This window comes from Aegilops tauschii, chromosome 4 (genome assembly GCF_002575655.3).
Source record: "Aegilops tauschii subsp. strangulata cultivar AL8/78 chromosome 4, Aet v6.0, whole genome shotgun sequence".
Lineage (NCBI taxonomy): Eukaryota > Viridiplantae > Streptophyta > Magnoliopsida > Poales > Poaceae > Aegilops > Aegilops tauschii.
In genome coordinates this window covers 473,827,629-473,854,077 of record NC_053038.3, presented here as the reverse complement: position 1 = coordinate 473,854,077, position 26,449 = coordinate 473,827,629, and the positions used below count along the sequence as shown (strand labels likewise).

At 46.8% G+C, this 26,449-nt stretch overlaps 3 protein-coding genes and 1 pseudogene across 4 annotated transcripts; 1 reads left to right on the top strand and 3 right to left on the bottom strand.

Annotated features, from left to right (window-relative positions):
- The first annotated feature begins 3,079 nt into the window (after nt 1-3,079).
- On the top strand, nt 3,080-6,029 carry LOC109753451 (uncharacterized). Of its 2 annotated transcripts, XM_073497016.1 has the most exons (3): nt 3,080-4,793; nt 5,174-5,228; nt 5,791-6,029. In XM_073497016.1, exon 1 carries the CDS (start codon nt 3,491-3,493, stop codon nt 4,088-4,090), a length of 600 nt encoding a protein of 199 aa, XP_073353117.1. In that variant the 5' UTR covers nt 3,080-3,490; the 3' UTR covers nt 4,091-4,793; nt 5,174-5,228; nt 5,791-6,029. The 2 variants fall into 2 exon arrangements, with proteins under 2 accessions (XP_073353117.1, XP_020167937.1); XM_020312348.3 differs by having other exon boundaries at nt 5,174-6,029.
- A 4,197-nt stretch (nt 6,030-10,226) lies between these two features.
- Nucleotides 10,227-12,107, bottom strand: LOC109753450 (anthocyanidin 3-O-glucoside 6''-O-acyltransferase). Its single transcript, XM_020312346.4, has one exon. The coding sequence runs from the start codon at nt 12,062-12,064 to the stop codon at nt 10,688-10,690; it is 1,377 nt and encodes a 458-aa protein (XP_020167935.1). The 5' UTR covers nt 12,065-12,107; the 3' UTR covers nt 10,227-10,687.
- A 1,777-nt stretch (nt 12,108-13,884) lies between these two features.
- Nucleotides 13,885-15,442, bottom strand: LOC109753444 (anthocyanidin 3-O-glucoside 6''-O-acyltransferase). Its single transcript, XM_020312341.4, has one exon. The coding sequence runs from the start codon at nt 15,414-15,416 to the stop codon at nt 14,052-14,054; it is 1,365 nt and encodes a 454-aa protein (XP_020167930.1). The 5' UTR covers nt 15,417-15,442; the 3' UTR covers nt 13,885-14,051.
- A 9,189-nt stretch (nt 15,443-24,631) lies between these two features.
- On the bottom strand, nt 24,632-26,219 carry LOC109753442 (putative disease resistance protein RGA3; annotated as a pseudogene).
- Between the last annotated feature and the right edge of the window lie 230 nt (nt 26,220-26,449).

Here is a 26,449-nt window from a genome sequence, read left to right as displayed (position 1 = left end):
CGCCCGCGGGGAGGGCGACGCGGGTCCTCTTCTCGATAACACTCCATTTGTTTGCCAGTTTCGAGATACTCCCTCCGTCTAGGTGTGTAAGTCATCTTACGTTGTGCACCGCGACCAAGGCGGGGAGGAAAACGAGAGAACTTAATATCTTTTTGCTAATTAATAGCATTGCATGCAATGAACTAACCACTGCATGTCGTGTTTGGTAGTCTCAAGTCATTAAAAGCATGTACGGCCCACATCTCTTATTGGTTATATGTCACAAAACAAGAAACGAGGTGAGAGTTAATGTACGTGCCTAAGTATTTTGGGATTATTTGGTTTTCGTAAGATGACTTATACACCTAGACGGAGGGAGTAGCAGTCTAGCAGAAGATGAACCATGTCAAGATTGAGAATTTTTACACCATTACTGATTGACGATGAAGTAGTGAAACATGCACGTTCCTTCACACAACTGCGTACTCCCTCCGTCCGAAAATACTTGTCATCAAAATGGATAAAAGAAGCTCCTTTTATCTATTTTGATGACAAGTATTTCCGGACGGAGGGAGTATTTGGCTTGGCTAGCTAGCAACAACGGAATTTGAGTGCACAGGGCACAAGACTGAACGGCCAGTGATTAAGCACACGTAATCGGTACTCACGCCTGCATGCATTAAAGATTGAACGGCCACCTCGGTTAGTCTCCATCTATCCCACTAAAAATATATGCTTTCCCACTGCAAAACTATTCGGTTTCCCCCTAATCTCTGTCACGTGTGCAATCCTCGCGGAGACAAACGCCTTCTCAGGCAAAGCAGGTCGGGATAAGCCGGGATTAGATAAGACGGGGTGATAATTTCAGGGATTTTGGGTTTAGGGTTCATTTCAGACTTCGACTACGAAATCAGTTTTTTTTTTTACTTTTTCCAAAAGAAAAAACATTTGAGAAGCTCTACACAACAAAAAGATTCCAGTATTTAAAGTTTTGAGCACTTTTGAGAACCCATTTTGTTTCTCATGTGTAGAGCTCAACTAACCAAGAGGCTCTCGCAAGGGGTACCCCTTGGTTAGTTGCTCCCAGTAATGAGACCTTCTAGCCAGTCTGGCAGGGCAACGACACCTCCTTGATCGGGAAGCAGCTTGCTGGGATGGCAGATCTGGCAGGATAGAAATGCACGGACTGCCGGACATATTTTTTTTTGAATTCGGGCATGTAAAAACTAAGCATATTTGCCTCCTTTTGGTTGTGATCGGGGATGCGATCCGGCGCAGGTGTGATCCGGAGCGTTGTGTGGACTAGCCTAGATTCAAATTTGAATTTGCTGGCGGACAAAATACGGCTACGGTTGGATGACTGCCTCCCGCATCCATGTCCGCGGAAGAAATTTTTTGGGTTGCATGCCCTAAGAGCAACTCCAAAGCGCCGACCCAAACAGACGCGTGCTTTGTCCGCTTTTCGTCCGTTTTGGTCGGCTAGGCGAACGTGCGCGTCCGGTTTTTCATTTTGGTCGGCAGGTGCGCCCAACAGGAGGCCGACCCATTTATGCCGACGTGGCCGAAACTGACGAATTAAGCATAATTATACATAAATGGCCGGTCAAATGCCGGCCAAAGTCCACTTAAACATAAATAGAAAATTGAAAACTCTAATAAGCGCCCGCACGCTGCCCTAGTAGACCGCCTTGCCCTTGCCCTTCCTATCGTCGTCGTCGCCGCCGGTGAGGTCAATGAAGACGGGGGAGGCCCAGCCGCCCGAACGCGGCTTGATAGGCCGCCAGGGTAGCCTCTTCCGGCGTTTGCTGCTGCGGCGGCATAGCGGCGAGGCGGGCGTGCTCCCCCTCCTCCTCAAGCCGTAGACCCACCTCATCGTGGCGCAACATCTGCTCATACCGCATCTGCCGCTCGCCGCCGGCCCCCTCCTCGGCGAGCCAATGCGCCTTCCGGCGCTCAAGATGGGCCACCTCTTCTTCCGGCGTAGTGGCAGGGAGCCGCGCTCACCCGCTCACGGAGCTGGCCGGTCCACGAATAGGACTCCTCCGGCCAAGTGGGGGGCGGCAGTGACCGCTTGCGCGTGGGAGTTGGCTCGCACTCCGGCTCGGCCTTGGGCTCGACTAGGGGCGGCGCCGGCGCCGCTGGCTGCACGAACAGAGGCGCCTGGATGGAGTCCCCCGCCGCGGACAAAGCTAGGGCTTGCTCCGGCCCATCCCAATGGGCGTCCTCCTAGAGCCGGCTCGCCTCCAGCGCGTGCTGCAGGACCTCCTCGTGGGCGGCTTGGGACTCCGCCTCCGCCTCCTCTTCCTCCGGCTTTACCCGCAGGGGCGGCGATGGAAGGTCGTGGTTGATGTGGACGCCAGGGCGGCGCTCCTCCTCGTGCTCTAGCGCAAACTAGCGCTCCCAGTTGGGGGAGTCTGGCATGTAGTCACGCATGGCGCGCTGCTTCAGCGTGAGGAGCTTGCGCCACCGATGAACCTCCTCAGCATGCGCCTGCGCGGACCGCGGCGCCGCCGGGATAGGGATGCGCTGCGGGTCCAGATGCCAGCCGTGCGGCAAGTTCACATCTGGATATGGCAAGGGCTGGTGGTAATGCCAGTGTCACCGCGCCTGGTGGACTGGGATGTACAGCCGCTCCCGCTCCCGTGGTGGCGTGCCGCGCCTAGCCGGCGGCGACGTAGCGCGGGAAGAGCTCGCTCCGGCGCTGAACCTCCCCTTCTTCCATCCCTTCCTGTTGAAGAATCCCATGGCTGAGTGGCTAGGATTTGCTGCTGGCAGACTAGAGTTTCTAGGTCGCCTGCAAGGGAGCAAAGGTGGCTAGATGTGGACGGGATTGTGGATGAGGCCCGTCCCGCCGCACACGTCAATTAAAAAGGACGGGCACACAGCCCTTCTACACACTGCCAGGCGTACGGAGGAAGTATATGCTATAAAAGATTATACGGTTGGATTTGTATTTGAAAGAGCTTTCCGATAATATAAATTTTGTGATGTATAGTTTACATTTTGTAACCTAAAATTTTAGGTCAAACTTCAGCCCAAAATAAGAGGGGCCCAATAAATCCGGACGGAAGAGTCAAAGACAAGTCCGGTCTCCCTAGCCCAAACACACACACACACTGCCTGAGTCGGTCTCTGTTCCCGGTGAGTCTCCTCGACCTGCCGCCACTCCCCTCCGCCGCCGTCCGGCCCTCCGCGCCGCACAGTTCTCCGTCTCCGCGAACTCCAGTCCCGACCGCTGCCTGCCCCTACCATGGCGCTCCTACACCTCATGCTCCGCCGCCCCTCGACGCCGGCAGGCCGCGACCAAAACGTCGGCGCTCTCCCCCGTCCCCTGCTCTTCCCAGCGTCTGCCCCGGTCGCGCCCTAAGCCCGCCGCCGCCCCCACTCCTCCACCGCTCCTGCCCAGCCATCCACCATCAGAATCAGAGATCTCCTGCGCCGACCGCCATCAAATCTTACTCCCGAATCCCGGACCTCGATTAACTCGAGCGTTCGCCGCGGGTCGAGCACGATGTCCTCCAGTTCGGCCACTCCAGTATCAATTATCAAGCTTTTCTCCGCCTCCTGCCGGCCCCCGCCTCTCCGGTGCGGCCCTGATGCCGCCACCGCCGACTGGGTCCTCCTGGAGCCGCTGGCGTACGTCGCTGACCGCACCAACGCCACCACCGCCGAAGCCATCTCGAGCACCGGCTACACCATCCAGGCCACCTTCTGCGCCGCCGACCCGCCGGATGTCTCCTGCGTGTGCATCCACTGCCCGGGCATCGAGGAGGCCGACTTCCCGGAGAGGCCCCGCATAATCTGCTCCCACAAGGACCTCCTCCTGCTCTGGGTCACCTTCAAATTCGGCCCCTACGACGAGGACGGGCTCCGCGAGCACTTCGTCTACAAAGCCGGACCCGGGCGGCCGTCACTCCACCTACTCCCAGATCCCCTCCCGTTCGTCGCCAGAGCCTGGGAGGTCGGCCTCGTGCCCCACGGCGACGACGGCCATTTCCTGCTCGCCGCCCTCTGCTTCACGCAGACGCCTTGGGTCTACGACCTCTCTTCTCGTCTACGTCATGGGCTTGGAGCACCAAGGTGGCTTCAGCAGACATGCCAGACAAGGTAAATCCTCGGACGCAACCAGATGTATGTGATTCACAAGGTGATTTCGCTTGGAGGAGGCACACTGGGCTGGGTCGATCTCTGGAGGGGGATTTTGCTCTACAATGTGCTCGACGAGGTGCCTGTGGTGCAGGTGATTCAGTTGCCTATGCTGATGCCTGGCAATAAGGCTGGTCTTGGAGTATGTCCGTGGAACATTCGCGACATTGCGTGCGGCGATGGCTTGATTAAACTTGTTGAGGTGGAAACTTATGAAAGACCGGTTGATGATGAAACGGCATATCATGATGACATGCTTGTAGTTTATGATTCAGATCTTTTGGCAGAGCAGCCGGTGCGGGACAATGTTGGTTGGAGGATCATAACGTGGTATAGGATGACTTCTTGGAACTATTGGCGTAAGGAGTGCATGCATCATGATGAGGAAATATCCGTTGACCACTCCAGGCATCAGATCGGCGATGGAGGCGGAGAATTATTAGCTTTGAAGAATTTGTCTGCGTCTTTCCCTGTTCTGAGCTTAAACTGTCACTGTGATGATACTGTTTACCTGCTACGTAACTTGAAATCTGACACTCAAAAGATATGGTTGGTCACTGTTGACCTGAAGATGAAGCAGCTGATAAATCTGGCACCGTTTTCTATCGGAGGATATTTCAGTCCAGCTTACCCATGTCAGTTATCCAAATATCTGAAAGGCACTCTAGGTAATCATACTTCTGTTTTGCTATATGTTTTGGGTGCAGGAGTATAGACAACTTTTCCTGTTAACTTTGGATAAGTTTTTGCATCTTTATCCATTTGGAAAATCAAGAAGATTTTGAGTGTGATTGGTTGCTCTTGCTGGTTATTTTTTATAATAGGCAGATATTCTAAATTGACATGCTAAATATGTTGTTCTGTTTTTTCATGATATGAGTGTTTACAAATTCTAGGGGGTATCTCGATTCTTAGATTTTTGCCAAATTATACAAACAAAGAACACTAAAAATGCTGGAGACAATGCCGCTTTGCCATGAAATCCTTGTTTACGACAATTCTGAGTGCTTATGAATTTAAAAGTCCTCTACTTGTCTTATCATGGCAGCTTCTGCTGGGTCACGCAGTTAAGAAATACTACAAATGCTGCATACATGGCAACAGTGAGTAACACAACTCATTTTATTTCAAAGCAGTGCTATCACACAGTTCTCCTTGTTCTATGCTATGCATCCTTGTGGGTGGGTCAGATCCCTGTGAAACTGAGCACCTAAGGCAAGTCTGTTCAGTCATTTTATTCTTAGACTTGCTCTATGAAAGGCTAAGTACAGTTTTCTTTTCACGATCACTTGTAAGGGGGGAGGGGGTTTATATAACTTCTACAGGCAAGATACAGATTACAGGAGGAAGCTATGTGCAGGGTTGGTATGCATCTATATGTATATCTGCTGATTGGTAGATTTTCCAAGCTCAACTAGTTATTTTACCCGGTTAGGGTCCTTCTGGACCCATCTCCTGGCACAAAAAATTAGTTATTTTACCGTGATGTCTTCAGAGCTTCTATGTTATTGCGGGTTTTCAGCTCTTGACATGGGCCTCAGGTATCCAGCAGCTACTGGATTCTGGCGTGGATGCTCTGTATGGTGGCGAGCTGCAGGCTAGAATTAGCTTTGCGTGCAGTGGTTTGCTATGTCAGTCCTACATTAATCTTGGGCAATATTGCAGACAAGTGAGGCAAATAGGCTTGTGCTTATGCAAGGGCCACAGCTGAGGAGCACATTGCAATGGATGTCTTCGACGCTGTGAGAGGATGGCGGCCGACTGCTCCATGATTCCGGGTTTGCCATGCCAGCGTAGTTCCGAATTTGTAATTTAACCGTTTGTTTCGGCAGATACGTTGTGTTTCTTTCCTGCTCTGCTGAACCTATTGTAGCTGGTGTTGGTTTCTACTGTATTAACAATCATCGGAGCCCCCCCCCCCCCCCCCCCCCCCCCCCTCTTTTCTTCAGAAAAGAAAAGCTACTTGTAAGCTAACTTGTGTTTATAAGAAATGCCAGCATTACTGGTGTCTTAATTCACTGCCAAAAACACATCCATTGTTGTAAAGACTCCGAGTTTCTGATCTAGAGGAACAGGCTCTTGCTTTACATGAATTTTATGCCATGGAAATGATCTTTGTAAATGACTGCACACATATATACACTGTCAGAGTTTAACCTAGACTGACTACAAGGGGGGCCAAATTTTTTGACGGGGCCTTTGATAGGGCGAGTGTCGATGTGGGCCTCGTCGCCTGCCGCCAAAACAGGGTTGCCAGCTTCCGCGGGAGGTATTGACCGCGACATGGTGCTGAAGGGCGATGGCAGCAGCACAGGAGGCCGTTGCGGTGGAGACTGAAATGGACGGCGGTCGTTCAGCGGAAGTGGATGCACCATCTGCCCGAAGCCGGCTGTGTTGAACACGGGGTGTGGCTGCTGGGTGTTCACTGCATAGATACCACAATCAGCAAAAGCATAGTTAGTACTAGGAGTTGAGTATCGCAAGCACTGAAGTGCATGTACTAGTGGATTTTCTGACGGAAGGGTTTTGCTCTGTTTCACCAACTTCATACGCCTCTGCATGCTTCCTTTTTTCTTCCATGTTTTGCCCTTGTAAAATAAAGTAGATGTACTTTCTAAAGATGCAGCTTATGACTAAACTCTCAGTTTCATGTCACTTCAGTTCTATCAAATTTGTGAATTGTTTTAAGACAGGTATACAAAGAAGAAACACAGCTGCATCACAAGCTTCACCTATGCTAATACCTGATCCTGATGAGATGCAACTGGGAAATTGTGGCCAGTTAGGCTGGTACGTTGGCTGCTGCTGCTGCAATGCAATAGGGAGTGGGTGCTGGTAGCTGCCATAGCTTGGGTCTGCGCAATTACCACATTCATGATGGCTTTCATTGTAGACAATCTGGTGCAAAGGCACATTCGCATTTTCAGAGTTGCTTGCTTGTACTACAACCTGGGGCAAAGCTGCATTTACAAAGGCAAACAAAAAGCTGTTAAATTCATGAAAAAACATTGTAGCAGTCATCATGAATGAGGTTCAGAAAATAAAACAAGTTGAATCAAGCACAAGTTAGACAACATGCCTGTACCTACGTCTACGTATATATCGGACCACTCGAAAGATAGCGAAAAGAAAAGAAGGCAACAACATCAGGGTTTAACCATCAACATCAGTGGTTTGCTTTGTTAAAAATGATCAACCTCTCTCGCTCTCGACCCCACACCCCAAGGTCCTATTTTTATTCTTCTAAGAAACAGGAATCATATCTTCATTCATACCAGATCACCACAAATGCACCAGTAACCATTGTTCTGAATAATGCCTAATGCAACCAGCTGCTCAGTAAAATTACCTGGAGTGACTCTCAGATAATTTGACAACACACAAGGGAAGTGGGGGCAGTAGTCATGATGTTGAACAACGGGACATGGTGCCATTGTTTTCAGTGTCTTATTTCTCATGTCAATAGAGATCCTCTGCTCTTTCTCGATATCCAACCTCACCTTGGAATTCATGTGGACAACATCGTCACCATGGATGCTCAGGGTGGGGAAAGATGGTAACAAGTTCATTATCGTCGAGTTTCCAACAATGTCGTCCCCCAGCTGAGCCACCAAGCAGAATGGTGTGCGTTCTCGACCAATATGTCATTGACATGAACATCCCTCTCCTTGCGCCAACCGTCGTCGGAAAGCACTCTATTCCATACGGCGGCCCTCCAACCAACTAGCTTATGCGGCCAACGCTTCTTGTCCAGATCATCTGGTGGCGGTCTCACAAAGCACCATTCATCATATGTTCTATCCGGATCACGTGGCACGACGCTTTCTTCAACTGCATCGGGTATTTGAAAATGTTCGATCTCGATAAGCTTGAGTAATCCATCAACGCAAGTGACATCCCGAAACATCCATGCACACTTATGGTCGCCGGCGTCGGCTTCATTCCCAGGCATCGGGGCTGGAAGTGGGACGAACCACTGCTGCACATATTGATCATTAGAGAGAACGTCGCACACCATCATACCCCTCCAAAGATCAACCCAGCCTAGCAGGCTTCCTCCAAGTAGGATCACCTTGTGCGACGCTACGGGACAATGCTCATCAAGTGGTGGTCTCTCCAAATTAGCCAGTTTCATGGTCCAACCGTTCGACACGTATAGTTCGGGCACAGACCAGCCAGCATGTATTCCCCATTGTTAGAGCAGTAAATTCCGAGATCATATGGCAGGAGATAACTACGACCGGGTACCGGAGGAATCCGGGAGAGTGCCGGCTTCCCCGGAATGGCCTGATAAATGTAGTACTCACTGGACCGCTTCACGAACCTGGTGGACCAGTTCATTGGCAGGTGCAGGAGGAGGAACTGCTTTTCGGAGCGGATAACACGTGGCTCGTCGGCGAAGTCGGCATCCTGGAGGCCCGGGCAGTGGATGCAAACATGGGAGAGGGCCGGTGGGTGGGCGAAGCAGATGGAGATCTGGATGGCGTGGCCTTTGCTCGTCTCGGCTTTGGCCGTGGTGAAGTTCTGGCGGTCGGCGAAGTAAACCCTCGTGTCCAGGAGGATCCAGGCGGGGAGGCCACTGCAGGCGTCCAACTCCGGCGTGGATGGAGGATTCAAGCAGGCGGCGATTCTGGAATTGGTTCTGAATTTAATCATCGTTCTACTTCTGTCTCGGCGGATCTGTGCTTGTCTGTGAGCCTGGGCTGGTAATCTTATGGCGGTCGAGTGCGAGAGAGATTGAACCGGATTTGGGGACAACTAGGTCCTGCGGTCGCTAGCTGTTCGTGTTTAGCGACGAAGCTGGAGGTGGCATGAAGAGGGCCGGGGAGGGAGAGCGCCAGCGGCCGGCGGCCGGCGACGCGGAAGGAGAGCGATTGACGCTGGAGCGGCAGAGAGAGACGCAGAGGAGGAACTGCTTCTCCATCGCCGTGCGTGGGGGGTTTCTCGTTTTGAGGGAGGGAGAAGGGCCTTCTCCTTTTCATATTCGGCTCAGCAAACCGAGACCAAAATTAAAGCCGGCCCAGCTAGCTTGCCCGAGCAAACAGACGCGAACGAAGCGGACGCGTGTTTCCGATCTGTTTCCACGGAGCGTCAACACCGTTTTCAGACCCAGCAAACCCAGCTTGCCTCAAAAAAAAAAAAAAAAAAGCTTGAACGCATATCTTTAGCGATTCTTGTAGATGGTGGTTCCTGTTTTTAAGAAAATGATGAGATCCATATCGTAAATAAAGATGGTGGTTCCTTATCCTACAGATTGGGGTGAGCTTCAAATTTATAACTCTTTTTTAGGGAAACGGTGCTGCCTATTATATTAATTAAGGACCCCAATATTTTCCGAAGGTTGTAGCTTCTCAGATAGAACAAAAACGTTCCCCAGCGCATGGAGACGGATTAGGAGACAAAGAGCGACCGACGTGGGAGCGACGGAAAGAGAAGGGCTTCTACTTCACTGCCGTGGGGCTTTCTGGTTGCGAGGGAGAAGGGCCTTCTCCTTTCGGCTATGAACAAACCGAAGCCGAAACTTAAGCTGGCCCAGCCTGCCGAAGCAAACATATGGGTTTGGCGCCCGTGTTTTAAAAATGTGTTCATGAAAATTCCCAAAAACTATGTTTATACAATGTAAAAAAAATTGTGTAGTTTAGAACAAATGTTTCGGTACCATTCAAAAAATGTTTGTGCGATTTTGAAAATTATTCATGTGTTTCAAAAATATGTTGTGGCATTTTTAAAAATGTTCACATAATTTTATTTTACAATTCAAAAAATGTCTACGCAATTGAAATATATGTTTGTGACATTTTTTTAAATGGTATACAATGAAAAAAGTTCCGTTCATTCAAAACAGTGTTCAATGTGTATTTGAAAATGTTTAACATGTATTCATAAAATTGTCCAAAACATGTATTTAAAATATTCATCATGTATTTGAAAATGTACAACATATATAAAAATGTTACACATGTATATAAAAATGCTCATTGTGTATTTAAAAATGTTCAAGTGATGCCAAGGTTGCCAAAAGTTCTTTTTTATCACGCTATTTTCATGATGGCATAAAGTCGAAGGCATAACCACTTTCACAGTTATGCAATCTTGTTGTCTTTATAGTGAGGCAAATCCGTCTATGATTTTTCATCTCTTACTGTCACGAAGAGTAATTCGCGAATAGTGGCATGCTTCATCTGATGCACGCTACTCCATCTACCGTTCGTCCATCTAAGTTGTCCAATTATCTCAAAAATAAAATCTAAATTGGCCAATGATTAAGCTAATAAAACCAATAGCAATATACATTTATAAAATTTTCATACAACCATAAACTAATTATTCATCAAATACCATGATTCATTGTAAGAATTACATATAGACAATTATAATGTGTAGGGAAGTTCATGTGATCTAAACACCGAAACATAAAGAGAGAGAACGCTAAATAATTGTACTACTACGAAATTGTAGTCCAGTGTGGACTACTCACGCCTCATCATGAGGTGTAGATGATGAATTATTGGTGAATTCCTCCAGAAGAGTGCCGGACTAGGACATGGACTCTCCTCATCAACTATATATAGACCCGCTCTTGCATGCCGACGGCATGCATCGCATCGTCAAAACACCGTCGAAAATGCTCCATGCCGCTCGTCGGCAGTGAGATCCCTACCTCGATGCCGCCGTGCCCGTCACGTGCCTCCGCCATTGACATCGCGCCGGTCTTTGCCACGGACACCACGTCCACCTTCGCCGGCGGCCCAAACCCGAAATCGATGCCGTACACGCGGAACCTCGGCGAACCGGCGACGGAGAACAGGCCAACCTTCGCCGCCTCCTTCACCCGCTCAACACACCCGTCCCACCTATCGTGTGATCCCTCGCCCACCTCTTCTTGGAGAGCTTCAGCGATCGCCATGAACGCCGCAAAGAGGCCCTCCGTGCCCGGAGCCGCAAGCTCGTCATGGCGCGCGGCGGCGATGGCCGGACCTAGGCAGTTGCCCAGGTACCTGTCTGGGACGCGCGGCTTCAACCGGGTCCGGTGATCAACGGAGAAAAGGAAGTAGGTTGTTTTAGTTTGGTTCTGTTCCTGTTTGGCCCGGCAGTAGCAGGACCACATGAAACTGAAGGCGGCGAGCAGAGACGAGCATCTGGGAGGCGGCGCGTTCTTCTGCCTGGCAGCCTCACGGGCGACCGTGTCCTTGATGCCACGCAGGAGCTCCTGAGGCAGCGTGAACGTGCCGAGGAGCTGGTCGTCGGGGACAGAGGACACGCTGCTGCTCACGAACTCGATCTCGCTGCCGTCGCTCGGCAATCCTTTGGAGTAGATGTCGTAGAGGCCCCTGGGATCGGCGATGAGCGTGCGGTCGATCACTGGCGGCGGCGGCATTTCAGCGGCACCGGCGCAGAGGGCGGCCCATGTGTGCAGGAAGTGGGTGGAGCTGGCGCCGTCACAGGCGGAGTGGTGCAAGGTGACACCAAGAGCGAGGCCCCTCCCCCCGAGCAGCACCGTGGCCTGCACGGCGAGCACCGCACGGCCCTTCGGCAGCGGCGGCACGAGAGGCGCGAGCTTGGCCACCTGGACGGGCTCGGCGCGGGCAAGGTCTTGTTCGACGTCGGCGTCGTACTCGGCGACGGTGAAGGCGACGCCGTCGCCGGGCTGGTAGAAGAGCTCGTAGCGGTTGCCGCTGTTCGGGGCGAGACGAACGTGGCCGGCGAGCGGGTAGAAGAGGGTGAGGGCCTTGGAGAGGGAGGCCTTGAGGTCGGAGATGAGCTGGTCGACGTTGTGGTTGTGCTGAAGGCGGTAGAGGAAGAGGCGCTGGACGGGCGGCGGGCGGAGCCACTTGACGTCGAAGAAGGTGAGCGGGAGTGAGCGTGGCGGGAGGTCGAGGTCGGACGGCCCGACAACGCCGGCGTCCAGGACGCGGAGGTCGTTGCTGTTAGCACCCATGTTGGTCGATCGACCGGTGAAACTTTGCCGGGTGTGTGTGGATGAATCCATCTTTCACCTTGAGTTACGTACATTTTATACTACTGTTTTGGTGCAGGAGGTAGATAGGTAGCTAGGTAGCGAGCAGCGTGGTAAATTTGGTAGAGGAGCAAAGCACGTGGTGGTTGGTTGTGTTCTCTCTGAGTCAAACGCCTCCGTTTGTTGTGTACTGTGCTCTCTCTCTCTCTCGTCCGCTCGATTCAACGGTCATGCATGCGTCCACCTAAGAGGTTCATCTCACTGTTTGAGAAGGAACAAATGATCAACCTCACTGTTTGAAAAGGACCTGACTTCTTTTCACGCCCGAGCTCAAATACTCCACGTCCCTCCTTTGGGTCCTTTATTAAAGCACCCCATATGCACTTTCGTGTTTGGCTGATATATAATTCTTTTGTATATTCAATTTCGTCATATCAAATAATGGTCACTAAAAGATTTTGGGTCTATTTATTTTGTGCAAATTTAAAGAGTCATCCTTCTCTTCATTTGAATTGGTTATAGGGGACCCACAAACTAAAACGATGGTTTATGATTGCTTGATTTTAAATAGTTTCCTTAGTTTTTCCTAGGAATAAAATTCTAAGAACGCAACAGTTAGTTCAGAAATGAAAATTCACATTGCATTTGGAAATTCTATAACCATCAATGTTTTCTTTTATGAACTGAGCGTAGCTCAGATAGTTAGGTTCCCAACCAGCCCACTAGGGTTCTTACAACCCTAGAATCATGCATGGCCGTGCTTTGAGATGTCCGGCTTCAGTCGTGTCGGGTCCTTGACGTTTTGTGCCTCGCCCTCGCAATTCATAGCTAGAGGTTGGCAAGGCGAATCCATTGGTTGTAATCGTGGTGTGAGTAACTTTGTAAGCTGATATGCATTGTATCCGCTTCTTCAACATGCTTTTTCTTTAATGGATGATACACATGCTATGCATACTCCTGAAAAAGATAACTAACTATTATAGTCTTACATATCCTCATTCAACCAGCATAAAAAATCATGATGTTATTGAATTCAAGCTCCAGCCAGTTGCTCCAAAAGTCCGAACTATGTGAGAAGGTCGGACATTATATTCCAACAGACGTAACCTATGCTATGCATTGGTTGAATAGTCATGGCATGTTCATTATTGATGGGTAGTTTAGAAATTGATCCTTTCTTGTAACATTATTTCCCGAGCGAGATATCTTCTAAAAGTTTGTGTCCAAACCATTTCCTAGAAACATGATTCAACTACCCAGATATATGTGTTTTTTGGCCTTCAGCAAATCACTCCAAGAATTTGAATCCCCAACATGATGCTTCAGATGAGATTAACATGCATTGTAGATTTGGAGATGTTTCCTTCTCACAAATATCACGGCATATCCTCTGCCATGTCTATAGAGTTAAGATAAGCTTTAATGGCACATATCATTAGCTTCATATGTCCATCCTCTACAAGATGAATTGAGTGAGTTGAATCGAAGGAGTCTTTGACTTTACAAATTCATAGCATGACAGTTGATTTTGATACATGACCACAAATTAAAGAGTGTAACAGCTTGATCAATCGAATTAAGGAAGTTTACAGTGGTGGGCCCATATCCATGAGGGCTAACATAAATGTTACTCCCTGTGTTTTAAAATACAGTGCATATTGAACTTTTTAAAAGCTGAACTTTCCAACGTTCGAACAAGTTTATAGAAGAATCTATCAACCTATGCAATACCAAATATTTTCTTATGTATTGTAAATATTGATAGTTTCTTCAGAGTTAGTCAAACATATACATGGTTGACTTTTGAAAGAAATTAATACAAACTAGTATTATATTATTTTATTTTACATTAGAAGGGATCTTGGAGTACTACAATAAAGAACATGACGAACATGAAAGGACCTTGGTACTACAATATTTTATTTTACGCTAGAACATCGACTTTTGAAAACAGAGAAATGCCTTATTCTTATTGCATCCCGATGGCATGCATGGCTTCGGCAAAGCTCCGTTGAAAATTCTCCATGCCGTCCGCCGGAAATGAGAGCGCCACCTCGACACCGCCACCACCGTCACGCGCATCTGCCACTGGCATCGAGCCGGTGGCAGTCGCAGACATGGCCACCACCTTCATCGGCCGCCCGAAACCGAAGTCGATGTCATACACGCGGAACTTGGGTGACCCCACCACAAACACCATGCCGGCCTTCGCGGCTTCCTTCACCCTCTCGATGCCTCCGTCCCACCTCTCCTGTGAACCCTCGCCCACCTCTTCCTCCAGCGCGCTCGCGATCGCCGTGAACGCCGTGAAGAGGCCTCCTGTGCCGGCCGCCGCGAGCTCGCCGTGGCGTGCTGAGGCGATGGCCGGGCTACAGCAGTTGCCGAAGTATTTGGCAGGGACGGGCGGCTTCAACCGCGCCCGGTGATCCACGGAGAAAAGGAGGTGGGTTGTGTTTGTTTGGTTTTGTTCCTTTTTGGCTCGGCAGTAGCAGGACCAGATGAAGCTATAGGTGGCGAGCATCGACGAGCATCTGCGTGACGGCACACCGTGCCTGGTCGCCTCTCCGGCGAGCGCGTCCTTGATGGCAGTTAGGAGCTCTTGAGTCAGCGTGAATGTGGCGACGAGCTGGTCGTCGGGGACAGAGGACATTCTGCTGGTCACGAACTCGATCTCGCTGCCGTCGCTCGGCATTCCTTTGGAGTAGATGTCGTAGAGGCCCCTGGGATCAGCGATGAGCGTGCGGTCGATGATGGGCGGTTGCGGCATTTCAACAGCGCCGTTGCAGATGGCGGCCCAAGTGTGCAGGAAGTGGGTGGAGCTGGCGCCGTCACCGGCGGAGTGGTGCACGGTGACGCCGAGCACGAGGCCCCTACCCTCGAGCAGAACGGTGGCCTGCACGGCGAGCACCGCGCGGCCCTTCGGCAGCGGCGGCACGAGAGGCGCGAGCCTGGCGACCTGCACGGGCTCGCCGTCGGAGGGACCGGCAAGGTCGTCGACGTCGGCGTCGTACTCGGCGGCGGTGAAGGGGACGCCGTCGCCGGGCTGGTAGAAGAGCTCGTAGCGGTTGTTGCTGTTCGGGGCGAGGCGGACGTGGCCGGCGAGCGGGTAGAAGAGGGTGAGGGCCTTGCAGAGGGAGGCCTTGAGGCCGGAGATGAGCTGGTCGACGTCGTGGTTGCGGTGGAGACGGTAGAGGAAGAGGCGCTGGACGGGCGGCGGGCGGAGCCACTTGACGTCGAAGAAGGTGAGCGGAATGGAGCGCGGCGGGAGGTCGAGGTCGGACGGCCTGACCACGCCAGCGTCCAGGACGCGGAGTTCGTTGCTGTTGACGCCCATGGTCGATCCGTGAAACTTTGCTTGGATGAATCTATGTTTTACCCTTGACCTTGAGTAACGTGGATGTTATATTACCGCTTTGGTGCAGGAGGTAGCTAGGTCGCGAGCAGCGTGGTAGATTTGGTACAGGAGCAAAGCACGTGCTGGTTGGTTGGGTTCAAACGCCTCCGTTTGTTGTGTACTGTGTGCTCTCTCGTCCGCTCGTTTCAACTGCCATGCATGTGTCCACCTAGGAGGTACCAGGCACCAAGCATGGCATCTAGCCGCAAACTCCTTTTTACGAGAGGCGGGAAGTACCGGAGCCGCATCTGCCGTTGGTGTTGCTTGCGATTCGTGTCGCTCGATGACCCACATGTTTGTATATCAGTGTATTCCATCTTCTAGGCCGCTGTATTCATCATTACGTCAAATCAATGTCAGATCGATGGGACACATGTTAGGTGAGAGAGAGTCTATCCTGACGTTGCATGTGGTGCTGTGGTACAAATCTTTTCCTTTTATTTTCTCTTTAGGATTTTCAATCATTTCTATCTTTTAAACCATACTGTTATTTTTGAAATATTTTATATATTTGAATTCCTGAAGCCAAGAGCTTTAGTATAAGACCAAATTTGGATGCATTTCAAACATGTTTTAATTTCAACATTTCAAATGACTGAAATTGGGTTTCTGAAACAAGCGAAATATGTTTTTTGAAATAATTGAAATTAGTTTTTTTCATTGAGTGAAATCAATTTTGAAATATGTTTTCTCAACTGAGTCAAGTATGTTTTCTCAACCGTGTGAAATTATTTTCTTTAGATGAGTGAAATTTGTTTTCCATACACATGACACATATTTCGGTGTGAAATACGTTAAATATAGTGAAATGTGATTTCTAAAATGAGTGAAATCTAACTTTTGTAAACGGGTGTAATGAGTTTTCTGAATCTAGTGAAATGTGAAACTGACTGAAAGATTTTCTGAAACGAGTAAAATAGGTTTTTTGAAATAATTGAAATTAGTTATTTTCATTGAGTGAAATCAATTTTGAAATATGTTTTCTCAACCGTGTGAAATTATTTTCTTTAGATGAGTGAAATTTGTTTTTTATACACATGACACATATTTCGGTGTGGAATACGTTAAATATAGTGAAATGTGATTTCTAAAATAAGTGAAATGTAACTTTTGTAAACGGGTGTAATGTGTTTTTTGAATCTAGTGAAATGTGAAACTGACTGGAAGCTAGTGTAATGTGTTTTCTGAAATGAGTGAAATATGTTGTGTCAAAAAAGTGAAATAAATCATTTTGGTGTGAAACGGCTTTTTTCAATGTTCGAAACTGGTTTTTCTACTGAGTGAAATATGTTTCTATTTCTTTTCGTAAATAAGAAGTGGAATTAGTTTTTGAGACATAGTTTGTAATGAGTGAAATTAGTTTTTCAAATCGGTGCAATGTGTTTTTTCAAATTTGTGAAATACTTATTTTGAAACGGCTGAAATTATATTCTTTGAAATGAGTGAAACAGTTTGGAAATATTACTTATTCAAAAATATTCAAATTAGTTTTTCGAAATTAGTTCAAAATTTGAAATATTTTTTATGAAACATTCTTATGTTTTATGAAAGTTATTTGAAAGATAATTGAAATATGTAAAATAAAAAGTAGTTCAAATATATCCAAGATTGATCTTGTTTTGAAGGCCTTGTCACCAAATATTCGAATATATAAATTTTTTCAAAAATGAACATTTGGTTTAAAACATATCAAGTATTGAAAAATATGAGGATGAAAATCAATCCATGTGAGATGTATGGGAACAGGGACTGCATGCATGCGTCGTTCGTCTCCACTCTAACTCTCTCTCTCTTCTGTAAAAAGGCTGAAAAGACATGCAGTGTCAGTCTTGTCAGTTGTATTCAACTAGTATAGTAGAGAGAATCAATTTATAAGTTTATACGAAGTCAACAGCACGCATCTTGAGAAAGCTGATGGATGGTGGATAGCCCACCGGCACATCCCGCCACCGGTAAATTTACTTATTCGGGCATCTAGCATCCTCGCAGACAGCAGTTCATCTCAGTGTTTGAGGAGGAACCAATGATCAACCTCAGTGTTTGAAAAGGACCGGTCTTCTTTTCATGTACTGCTGGTTGGGCATGTATAACGATGACATATGGATTTGCATATGGATACAAATGCCCCATGACAAAAAATAGTTTGAGGCATCTATATTGATTTTTTGTCCCCAACACAAGCTACATACTAGTAGTTGGTCTAAAAAATAAATAAAAAGTATACTCTCACTGCACATGCATCTCTACTCTTCACTTCAACTTTTTCAGCTTTATGCACTGGACCACACTTTTTCTCCTCAAGCACCCGCCTCCTGCAGAGGATCCCGCTTCTTCATCCGAACCTACTTTTTCTAACATCCAATCCTACATGGCATGCGGAGCATCACGCTGGGGCTATGCATTGTATATGCCCTAATAACTCCTCTGACCCTTTAAAGCATCCCAGGCATATGCACTTTTGTGTTTGGCTGATATATGGTTCTTTTGTATATTCAATTTCGTCATATCAAATATAAAATTGCACTTTAAAGGACCCAAAAAACTTAAAAAATTTCACACAACTTTGCACTCAAATTGCACTTTTTGGAATATTCACAGAATGAGCATACAATAGTGTTTTGTTTTTGCATTCTACTACACACATATAGTTTAGTACTTGTGTGTATACTTACACACAGAAAAACAGGAAAAACTTCTGACTTTTGTGTATATATACTAGAAAATTAGGTACAGGAGCAAAGCACGTGCTGGTTGGTTTCAACGGCCGTGCAGCCTGAGTGTTCGAAACGGAACCAATGATCCATCTCAGTGTTTGAGAAGGACCTGACTTCTTTTCATGTACTGCGCTGGTTGATTGAGTAGTATATATTAATATATACCAAGTCTTCTTGGGTCCTTTATTAAGGGATTTCAATATTGGGTCACTTGTTGTTCGGCTGATATATGTACTACTCCACTCTTTTGTGTATTCAATTTCGTCATATCAATATAATATACTCCCTCCGTCTCATAATATAATATATACTAAGCAGTTGCCATATATGGTATGGTTTACTACAGTTGCCATGATTTAAAAATCTTAGGAGTTGCCACCTACTAACATTAGGCAGTTACCGTGTAGCGCTACAAAGAGACATGGCAAAACAACATGTTCGGATAAAAGAGAGAGTTGCCATCTGCTTACAAACACACTAGGGGCAGTTGCCGTGTACCCTACAAACATATGGCAACTGACATGTTCGGGTAAAAAAAAGGAGAGTTGCCATCTGCTTGTAAGCACACTAGGGCAGTTGCCATGTACACTGCAAAACGCATGGCAACTGGCAGCTTGGGTGTGGGAGAGGAGACGGGCGTGTGGGCGAGATGGCAATGCCCACACATCAGCCCTTGTGCGTGAGTGAAAACTGGTGTGTGGGCGAACTGCTAAACGCCCACACACCGGCCCCTCCGTGTGGTGAAACAGACGTGTGGGCGACCGGGTGAATGCCCATACACCAGCCCAGTCCTACATGGCACCACAAACATGCCAAGATTCGTGCACCCACAAACGGACGCGAATTCACGCATGTGGACGAGATGCAAACGCTTACACGTGTGAGCGTTAGTGTTTCCATACTTCTTTTGTATATTCGATTTCGTCATATCAAATATAAAATTGCACTTTAAAGGACCCAAAATCTTTAAAGGACCAAAAAAATAAAAAAAAAATTGCACACAACTCTGCACTCAAATTGCACTTTTTGGAATATTCACATAATGAGCATACAATAGTGTATTTTTTGCATTCTACTACGCACATATAGTTTAGTACTTGTGCGTGTACTCACACACAGAAAAACAAAAACTTCTGACTTTTGAGTATATATACTAGTAAATTTGGTACAGGAGCACAGCACGTGCTGGTTGGTTTCAACGGCCGTGCAGCCTGAGTGTTTGAAACGGAACCAATGATCCATCTTAGTGTTTGAGAAGGACCTGACTTCTTTTCATGTACTGCGCTGGCTGATTGAGAAGTATATATACCAACTCTTATTGGGTCCTTTATTAAGGGATTTCAATATTGGGTCAATTTCTTGTTTGGCTGATATGTATAGTACTCCACTCTTTTGTGTATTCAATTTCGTCATACCATTATAATATACTCCCTCCCTTCCATAATATAAGAACGTTTTTAACACTTAGTGAAAAAGTGTAAAAAAATGCTTTTATATTATGAGATGGAGGAAATACTTACTAGTCACTAATTTTTTTTGGATCTATTTTATCTTTTAAATTGCAAATTTTGAAGAGTCGTGCTCCTCTTTATTCGAATTGGTCATAGTGACCCACAAACTAAAATGATGGTCTATGCTTGATTCTCCCATCAAAAAATAAATAGCTCGCTCAGTTTTTCAAAGGAATAAATCCTAAGACTGTAACAGTTAGTTCCCAGAAAGAAAAAAAGACTGTAATAGTTAGTTCGACTCCTGCCAGGGGGTGAATTTCCGTGATCTCACCTGGGTGGGCTTCTTCTTTAAAAATATGTCATGGGTGCTAGTGCCTATGGATTTTTTTCTTGCATGCTACTAGGAACAAAAAAAAGATTAAGCCACACCCGCAAAAAAAGAGACTAAGCTACTACCTCCTTTTCAGTTCGTTAAGCCCACACGTATCCCTAGGTCAACTATTTGATCAACATAATATGAGTTATTTATTATATAAATTATACTACCATAAGAAACTTCAAATGTTCTATTTTCTAATGGTATAATATTTGTGATATATAATTCATATTACATTACTAAAATTAGCGGCTTAGAGACACACACATGACCTATAAAACCGGAGAGGAGTGAGTAGTTAATAAAAGGGTGAGTTTCATGATGAGCAAGTGCAACCCGCAAAATTACTCTTCTCAAGCAAAGATGGCGCAATGCAATAAAAAGGCGAAAGGAACAAACAAGCAATCCCTCAAATGTATTGCATATATTTACATTAAAAAATAGCCGCACAATTTTCTAACAATGCACGACGCAACCATTATGTGATACACCATACTTTCCACACACATACCTAGGGCCGGGAAAACAATATCACAACTTAGATTTCTAACAACAAGGTACATTGTATCTAAATTTGTGACACACTCAAACAATATGGTAGCATTGATATTGGATGTCAACTTTTATCCACACAATCTTGCAATGTTGCATTTTTTTGGTAGCTAAAAAATAATCATGGTAATTGACCATGAATCGTTCAACAAATACCGAGGCACATAGATACTTGTCAGTTGATCTTTGGAAACATCTACTCACATAGAGTATTTTTTTGAAAGAAAAGATAGATAATGATCTACCTTATGCATTCAAAACGGGAAAGAACCCGAATGACCATGCAGATCGTGCAGCAGACCATCACCAAGTCAGGAAAAAACAAAACTAAGTATGGGGGTGTTGGGGGTTAGAGAGGGCTGCTTAGAGCATCTCTAGCAGACCCCTTAAACCGTGGAACCGACGGTTTCAGTTCGCGGAAAACACATTTTAAAGGTCGGTTTGAGCTGCGGCCGAACAAACCCTTAAACTCGGACCGTAAAACCGAATATTCGCGTATATTCTTCGCCGCATCTTCTTCTTCCTCTCGCCTGTGTTCATAGTCAGCTCCCGTCGTCCGCCGTAGTCGCCGAATCGATTCAGGAGCCAGCTCCTCCGTTGCCGGATGGATCCAGGGGCTAGCTAGCTCGACCGTGGCGGGATGGATCCGGGAGCTAGCTAGCTCGTCCATGGCCGGCTGGATCCAGGAGCTTGCTAGCTAGCTAGCTCATTCGTGGCCGGATGGATCCAGGAGCTTGCTAGCTAGCTAGCTCGTTCGTGGCCGGGTCGATCCAGGCTTGCTAGCTAGCTAGCTCGTCCTTGGCCGGGTCGATCAGAAGCTCCTTCGTCACCGTAGCTGCTCGAGTCTCCAGTTGCTGCTCCTGCGATCTACTCCGCAAGCCGACGACGCAGCATCTGCGAACAGCGAGTTTTTGGAGAGATTCGGCGAGTTCCGTGGCGGAAGGTCACCGGAGTACGTGTGCGCACGGCGGAATTTCCTTGTCCCGTAGCGTTGACGGGTTTTCAGTCCCCCTTATATTTTGCCTCCAAATCTGCATATAAAAGGGTCGTGGGGATGGATTCTCAGGGGCGTGCAAATTTTTTACGGGTTTGATCACTTTTACAGGCTCTATTCGGGACGTTTTTTAACACCGTGGAACTGAAAATGTAGATTTTTACGGGTTTGACCGCTTTAAGGGGTCTACTAGAGATGCTCTTATTCACCTATTTCAGCCCAAGCGCTTAACACAGCTCGATCATCATCCCTTGATGCTCTAAAACACCACAACCTAAGAAGAGTTGCAATTGCAGAGAAGGTTTGTGCTAATGACCATCTGGCATTGTCGAAAACCTGGGCATTACGGCCATTCCAAAGTACCACTGCACAGGCTCCAAAAAGGATGTGCCATACAGTTTGCCGTACTTGTGTTTTGCAGTTTGCGAGAGAAGGAAGCCATGCAGATCGGACGAACCTCGTGCTGAATCAGATAAGCCTAATTTCTTCCAAACTGCATCTGCAAGCCTACTTGTGTCTTGCAGTTTCACGTAGAGTATGAACCAACAAAGACTAAATATGCTTTGAGTGAAATATGCCTTCAAATTATTTATATACTGCTCATAATAAAGTTACTGTCATGGTAGTATGAACGAATATTACAGAATTAGGTAAACAAAGAACACAGGCTTCTGTCATCTATCCTTTTTCCCCCAACCTTACATACGCCCGCCTCTCTTTCATATTTTTAATTATTTTTCTTCCATATATTGTTTTCCACTGGGTTTCCTTAAAAACCACCTCACTACTCTACCTCTTATTTACTTACAAAATAAAATTTTGTTTCCTTTGTAAGGCAATAAGTGTTTACCAAATATATAATTTTATTTATTTTACACAATCAAATTAATACGAGTAGTAAATCACATCATAGGCTTCCCGCAAAAAAGAAAAAAAAATCACAGGCAAATCTACTAGAGTATTTATGTTCGCTTTGCAATGTACGGACAATCGTCTATCTAATTAAAGAGACGTGGCAATTGAGATTTTTTAGTTGGACGTGACTACTGAGTTGATTTCGAGAAAGTTGGTGCGTTTTTCTAGAACCGGTGCAGTTGTTTGTTGCAATTATATCCTCGGAGAATTTTCCAACCAGCTTCTTGTGCCTTTGGCTGGTTGTAATGGGGAGTATCATATATTAGTATCATGCATATGATACTAGTGTATGATACTACATCTGTAATGCATGGTATCATATGTTGGTATCATATAGGACTATATTTATTGTCATGCATGACACAAATTAACACATTATTTAATATGATACGGTATCATGATATGATACTCAAGCTTCTCTTTCCTCATTTAATTCTATGACACCTCATCAAAATTGCTTAGTTGGCATGCATGATACTACCTATGATACTCCCAGCCAGCCTTAGGGACGATGGATTCTCATCCCCAGTTCTTCTTCCCCAACCCACCATGGCGGCAACCACGAGGCTCCGCCTGCCCCAGGCCGCAGGGGAACCGCGCCACCGCCCAGCACGTAGCATCACCGTAGCGCCTCGTGTGGAGCCAAGGTGGTCGCTGACGCGAAGTTAGCGGAGGGATGGAGGGGAGGGGCCTAACTAGGTCGACGGTGAGCACCTCAGGGTCAGGGGACAGGGGCTGGCGCGGGAGCCTAGCGTGCGCCTGGCAGATGCAGTGCGACGCCGCATTCCTCCCCGAGTTCTCGAGATGGATTCCTCGTTAATTTCAGTTCAAGCCTGTTTTGATTTCAGAAATTCTGCAAAAAAAGAGAAAAAAATACCGATTTTGTGGGAGCGCCTAGCAGACTTATTAATCTAATCGTATCCTGTAACTGTAACTGCAACTGTAATCTGATCTGACCTAAGCTTTTGTGGCATCCTTGCACTGTCGCACACACAGCAGCAGAACACATCAGAGCTCCATCCTCTTTTCTTTTTTCGAACCTTGCCAGAGCTTAGGGATGGCAATGGGTAGGGTATGGGCGGGTACGACCTTCTCCTGCCCAAACCCATACCCACAGAAATCTTCTATACCCACCCGTTTCAATACCCATGGGCATAAATTGATACCCATGCCCATACCCATCGGGTATCCTATACCCAATGCGTATCCAATGGGTACAATCTATGACATTTAAATTTTTAAAAAGTAGAGAAATGAGTCTAAAATTCAAGTGATGATGGGCGAGCAGTATAACATCGACGCGGCTTGCTTCTGTGGGTGGCCTCTTGGAGGAATCAAGCGAGTATGAGCAATGGTTAGTGGTACCCCTACGCTGTGAGAGGCGGCAGTGGGAATTGCGGATCACTAGATGGAGAGATGGACAGGTGTTCTATGACGATAAGTCAAGATCTCATCACTTCGAGGAGACACATATGACGTAGGAGGAGTGGCGAACAAATATGTGTGGCCCTATGTGCTATGGACGGTTTAGGGAATACAATATTTAGGATGGGCCATGAGAGTTGGATGTTGACTCCACATATCATATATATAGGAGTTAGTTTCATTTAACATTGTTCGTGGGTATCCATTGGGTTATCCATGGCCGCAATTTCATACCCATGCCCTACCCATATATTTTGCGGGTATGGATACCCATTACTCGTGGGTACAAAACCTCTCCAAGTCTTGCCCATGCCCATTGTTTTCAGGTAGGGTACCCGCGGGTACCCATACCCATGGGCAAAACTGCCATCCCTACCAGAGCTCCATCCCCTTTTATATGCAGCGCTGCCGTTGCTTGATTAGATGGAACCATGGAGTTTACAGTTTACACACATATACAGTATTGTCGTTTGGTCGATTGCAAGCTTGTATGTATGCTAACCATAACTATGCGACGATGATGATGCATAGACCTCTTTTTGGTAGCTTAGTTTCTGTTTCATTAGTTAGCCACCTTATTGAGACCAGCTAGAGCTACTGACTGCATGGGGGGTGTTAGATGACCTTTGCTGGTTACTGAACAAGTATAGGGGGGTTGTTGGATGATAGAACATACAATCTGATTTTCATTGGTACCTCTTAACACACTTATGACACACCCTGTCATGCATCTAAAAGTACAACAAGAGTTACATTAAACGGATTTTGAAACAAATCTAGATTGGCTCTCCTTGTCGCTTCCTTCCTGGCAAGGCACTACCTTGATGTGTGTCCTGAGCATGACTTGTAACAAAATTAGGAAATGATTTATAAGGGGGTATCCTTGATTCCCATGCGATTAGAGTGAAGTCTCCTTTCGTCCTAACACTCGGGTCTGTTATAAGATCCCCAAATGTCACACTTTGCAATTCCTTCTTGATTGAAACATTAACACTATAAGGTGTCATGCTAAGTGGGTGCAAAGCAAAGTCCGTTATGTCCACTGGGTGACCTTGGTGTATGAGTGTGTTTGGGTGCACGTCATATATGGAGAGGCTTCTTCTAACCATTCTTGACCCCTTGCCCAATATGCAACGCCAAAACTGAATATCGAGATCCCGTCTCAACACATCCGCATACGAATTTGTTGCAACAAGTGAACCATTCATGTTCCACAATAGCTTGGCAAACTCATCTGCTATTTGTACTAGCCGTGGATGTTCTGCAGGATCTACACTCCTGAATACCAGCGTCTTGAAAAGACACCTCAACTCATCGTAAGACATGACACCTAGGAAAATCGGTTGCACCGATCCAAACCGGGCTAATCTTTTAAGTTGACTTACGATGATGATCTTGCTTCCTCTACCCATTTTTATGACAAATGAGTGAAACTTTTTCCAGTCATCATCACCTACATCAGAAGTAAACTCAATAACTACCAACATCATCTCTTCCATGGTCCTTCCATGGTCAAGTATTGTCAAAAAGTTATCTCCATTCAAGTGCAAAATAGAGGAAAAGCGTGAGCGAACCCTTTCGTCACCGCACACATGAGCAACCAAAGTTTTCTTCCCAATTGCCGCACCACCTATGATTGGACGAACTGCTATTGCATGATCACCAGGAGGGCTGTTGTGCTCCAACAAGAAGCTCAAGAGCTTTTGCTTTTCAACGTGTCGGCTGAACATGAAGTTTTCTGTGTACAGATAGACGTCATATGGCCTATGAGATATGCGCTCGCATCCACCCAAAAGCACAACAAATTCGGCCATGTTAGCAACAGCAATTTCTAAACTTTCCAAGGCACCGTGTAACTCGAGGCGTGTAGCCTTATCAGTTGTTCGTGAAAGCTTGGCTAAATACAGTCTGCTGCTAGATGAGTCATTGCTGCTAACCTCGTTGAAGCCTGCACCTTCTTGGAGGGCTCAGTACCTTGAGTTGTCCAACACACTATATCCTCGGTACATAGCTTCTGATAGCGTCTTGAGCTGCATCATCATCCCGGAGTTGGTTATGTATCGCGTGTCCGCCTCCTTGACGATGGTGCAAACTCTCATCAGGAGATGCTGCAACCTCTCCACCATCTTCTCCTCTGATTGTGCATGGTTGGAGGAGTGGTACTTTTTCAGCACCAAGGAGATGAAACGGATCACAAGTTCGCCTACAACTGCAGACATGGCAGCCTCCATTGCCGGGATTGATGAGGTAAGGTGCTAGTTGGTCTCAGGACAAACTTATCTAGGCTGTCCTCAGCCATGTCTTGCATACACTCGGCAAAATTAAAAGTCTCCAGGGATGACTAAACCATTGACTGCAACGAGTGGGTCAGTGGGTGGGTGGGTGTGTAGGTGGGAGATATGGATACTTTGTCTAAATTTCCAAACACGCGACAAGGACAAGCCAACTTTAAGCAGCATTAGAAAAATGACCAGTATCTGTAATATTCACGGTAGGTCCAAATTGATTATTGTCCTTCAGCAAAATGTATATTAATTATTTGTATA

Bases quoted from the DNA above. Each gene is read 5' to 3' on its own strand.
- LOC109753450 (XM_020312346.4), bottom strand. From the start codon at position 12,064: ATGGGTGCTAACAGCAACGACCTCCGCGTCCTGGACGCCGGCGTTGTC.
- LOC109753444 (XM_020312341.4), bottom strand. From the start codon at position 15,416: ATGGGCGTCAACAGCAACGAACTCCGCGTCCTGGACGCTGGCGTGGTC.
- LOC109753451 (XM_073497016.1), top strand. From the start codon at position 3,491: ATGTCCTCCAGTTCGGCCACTCCAGTATCAATTATCAAGCTTTTCTCC.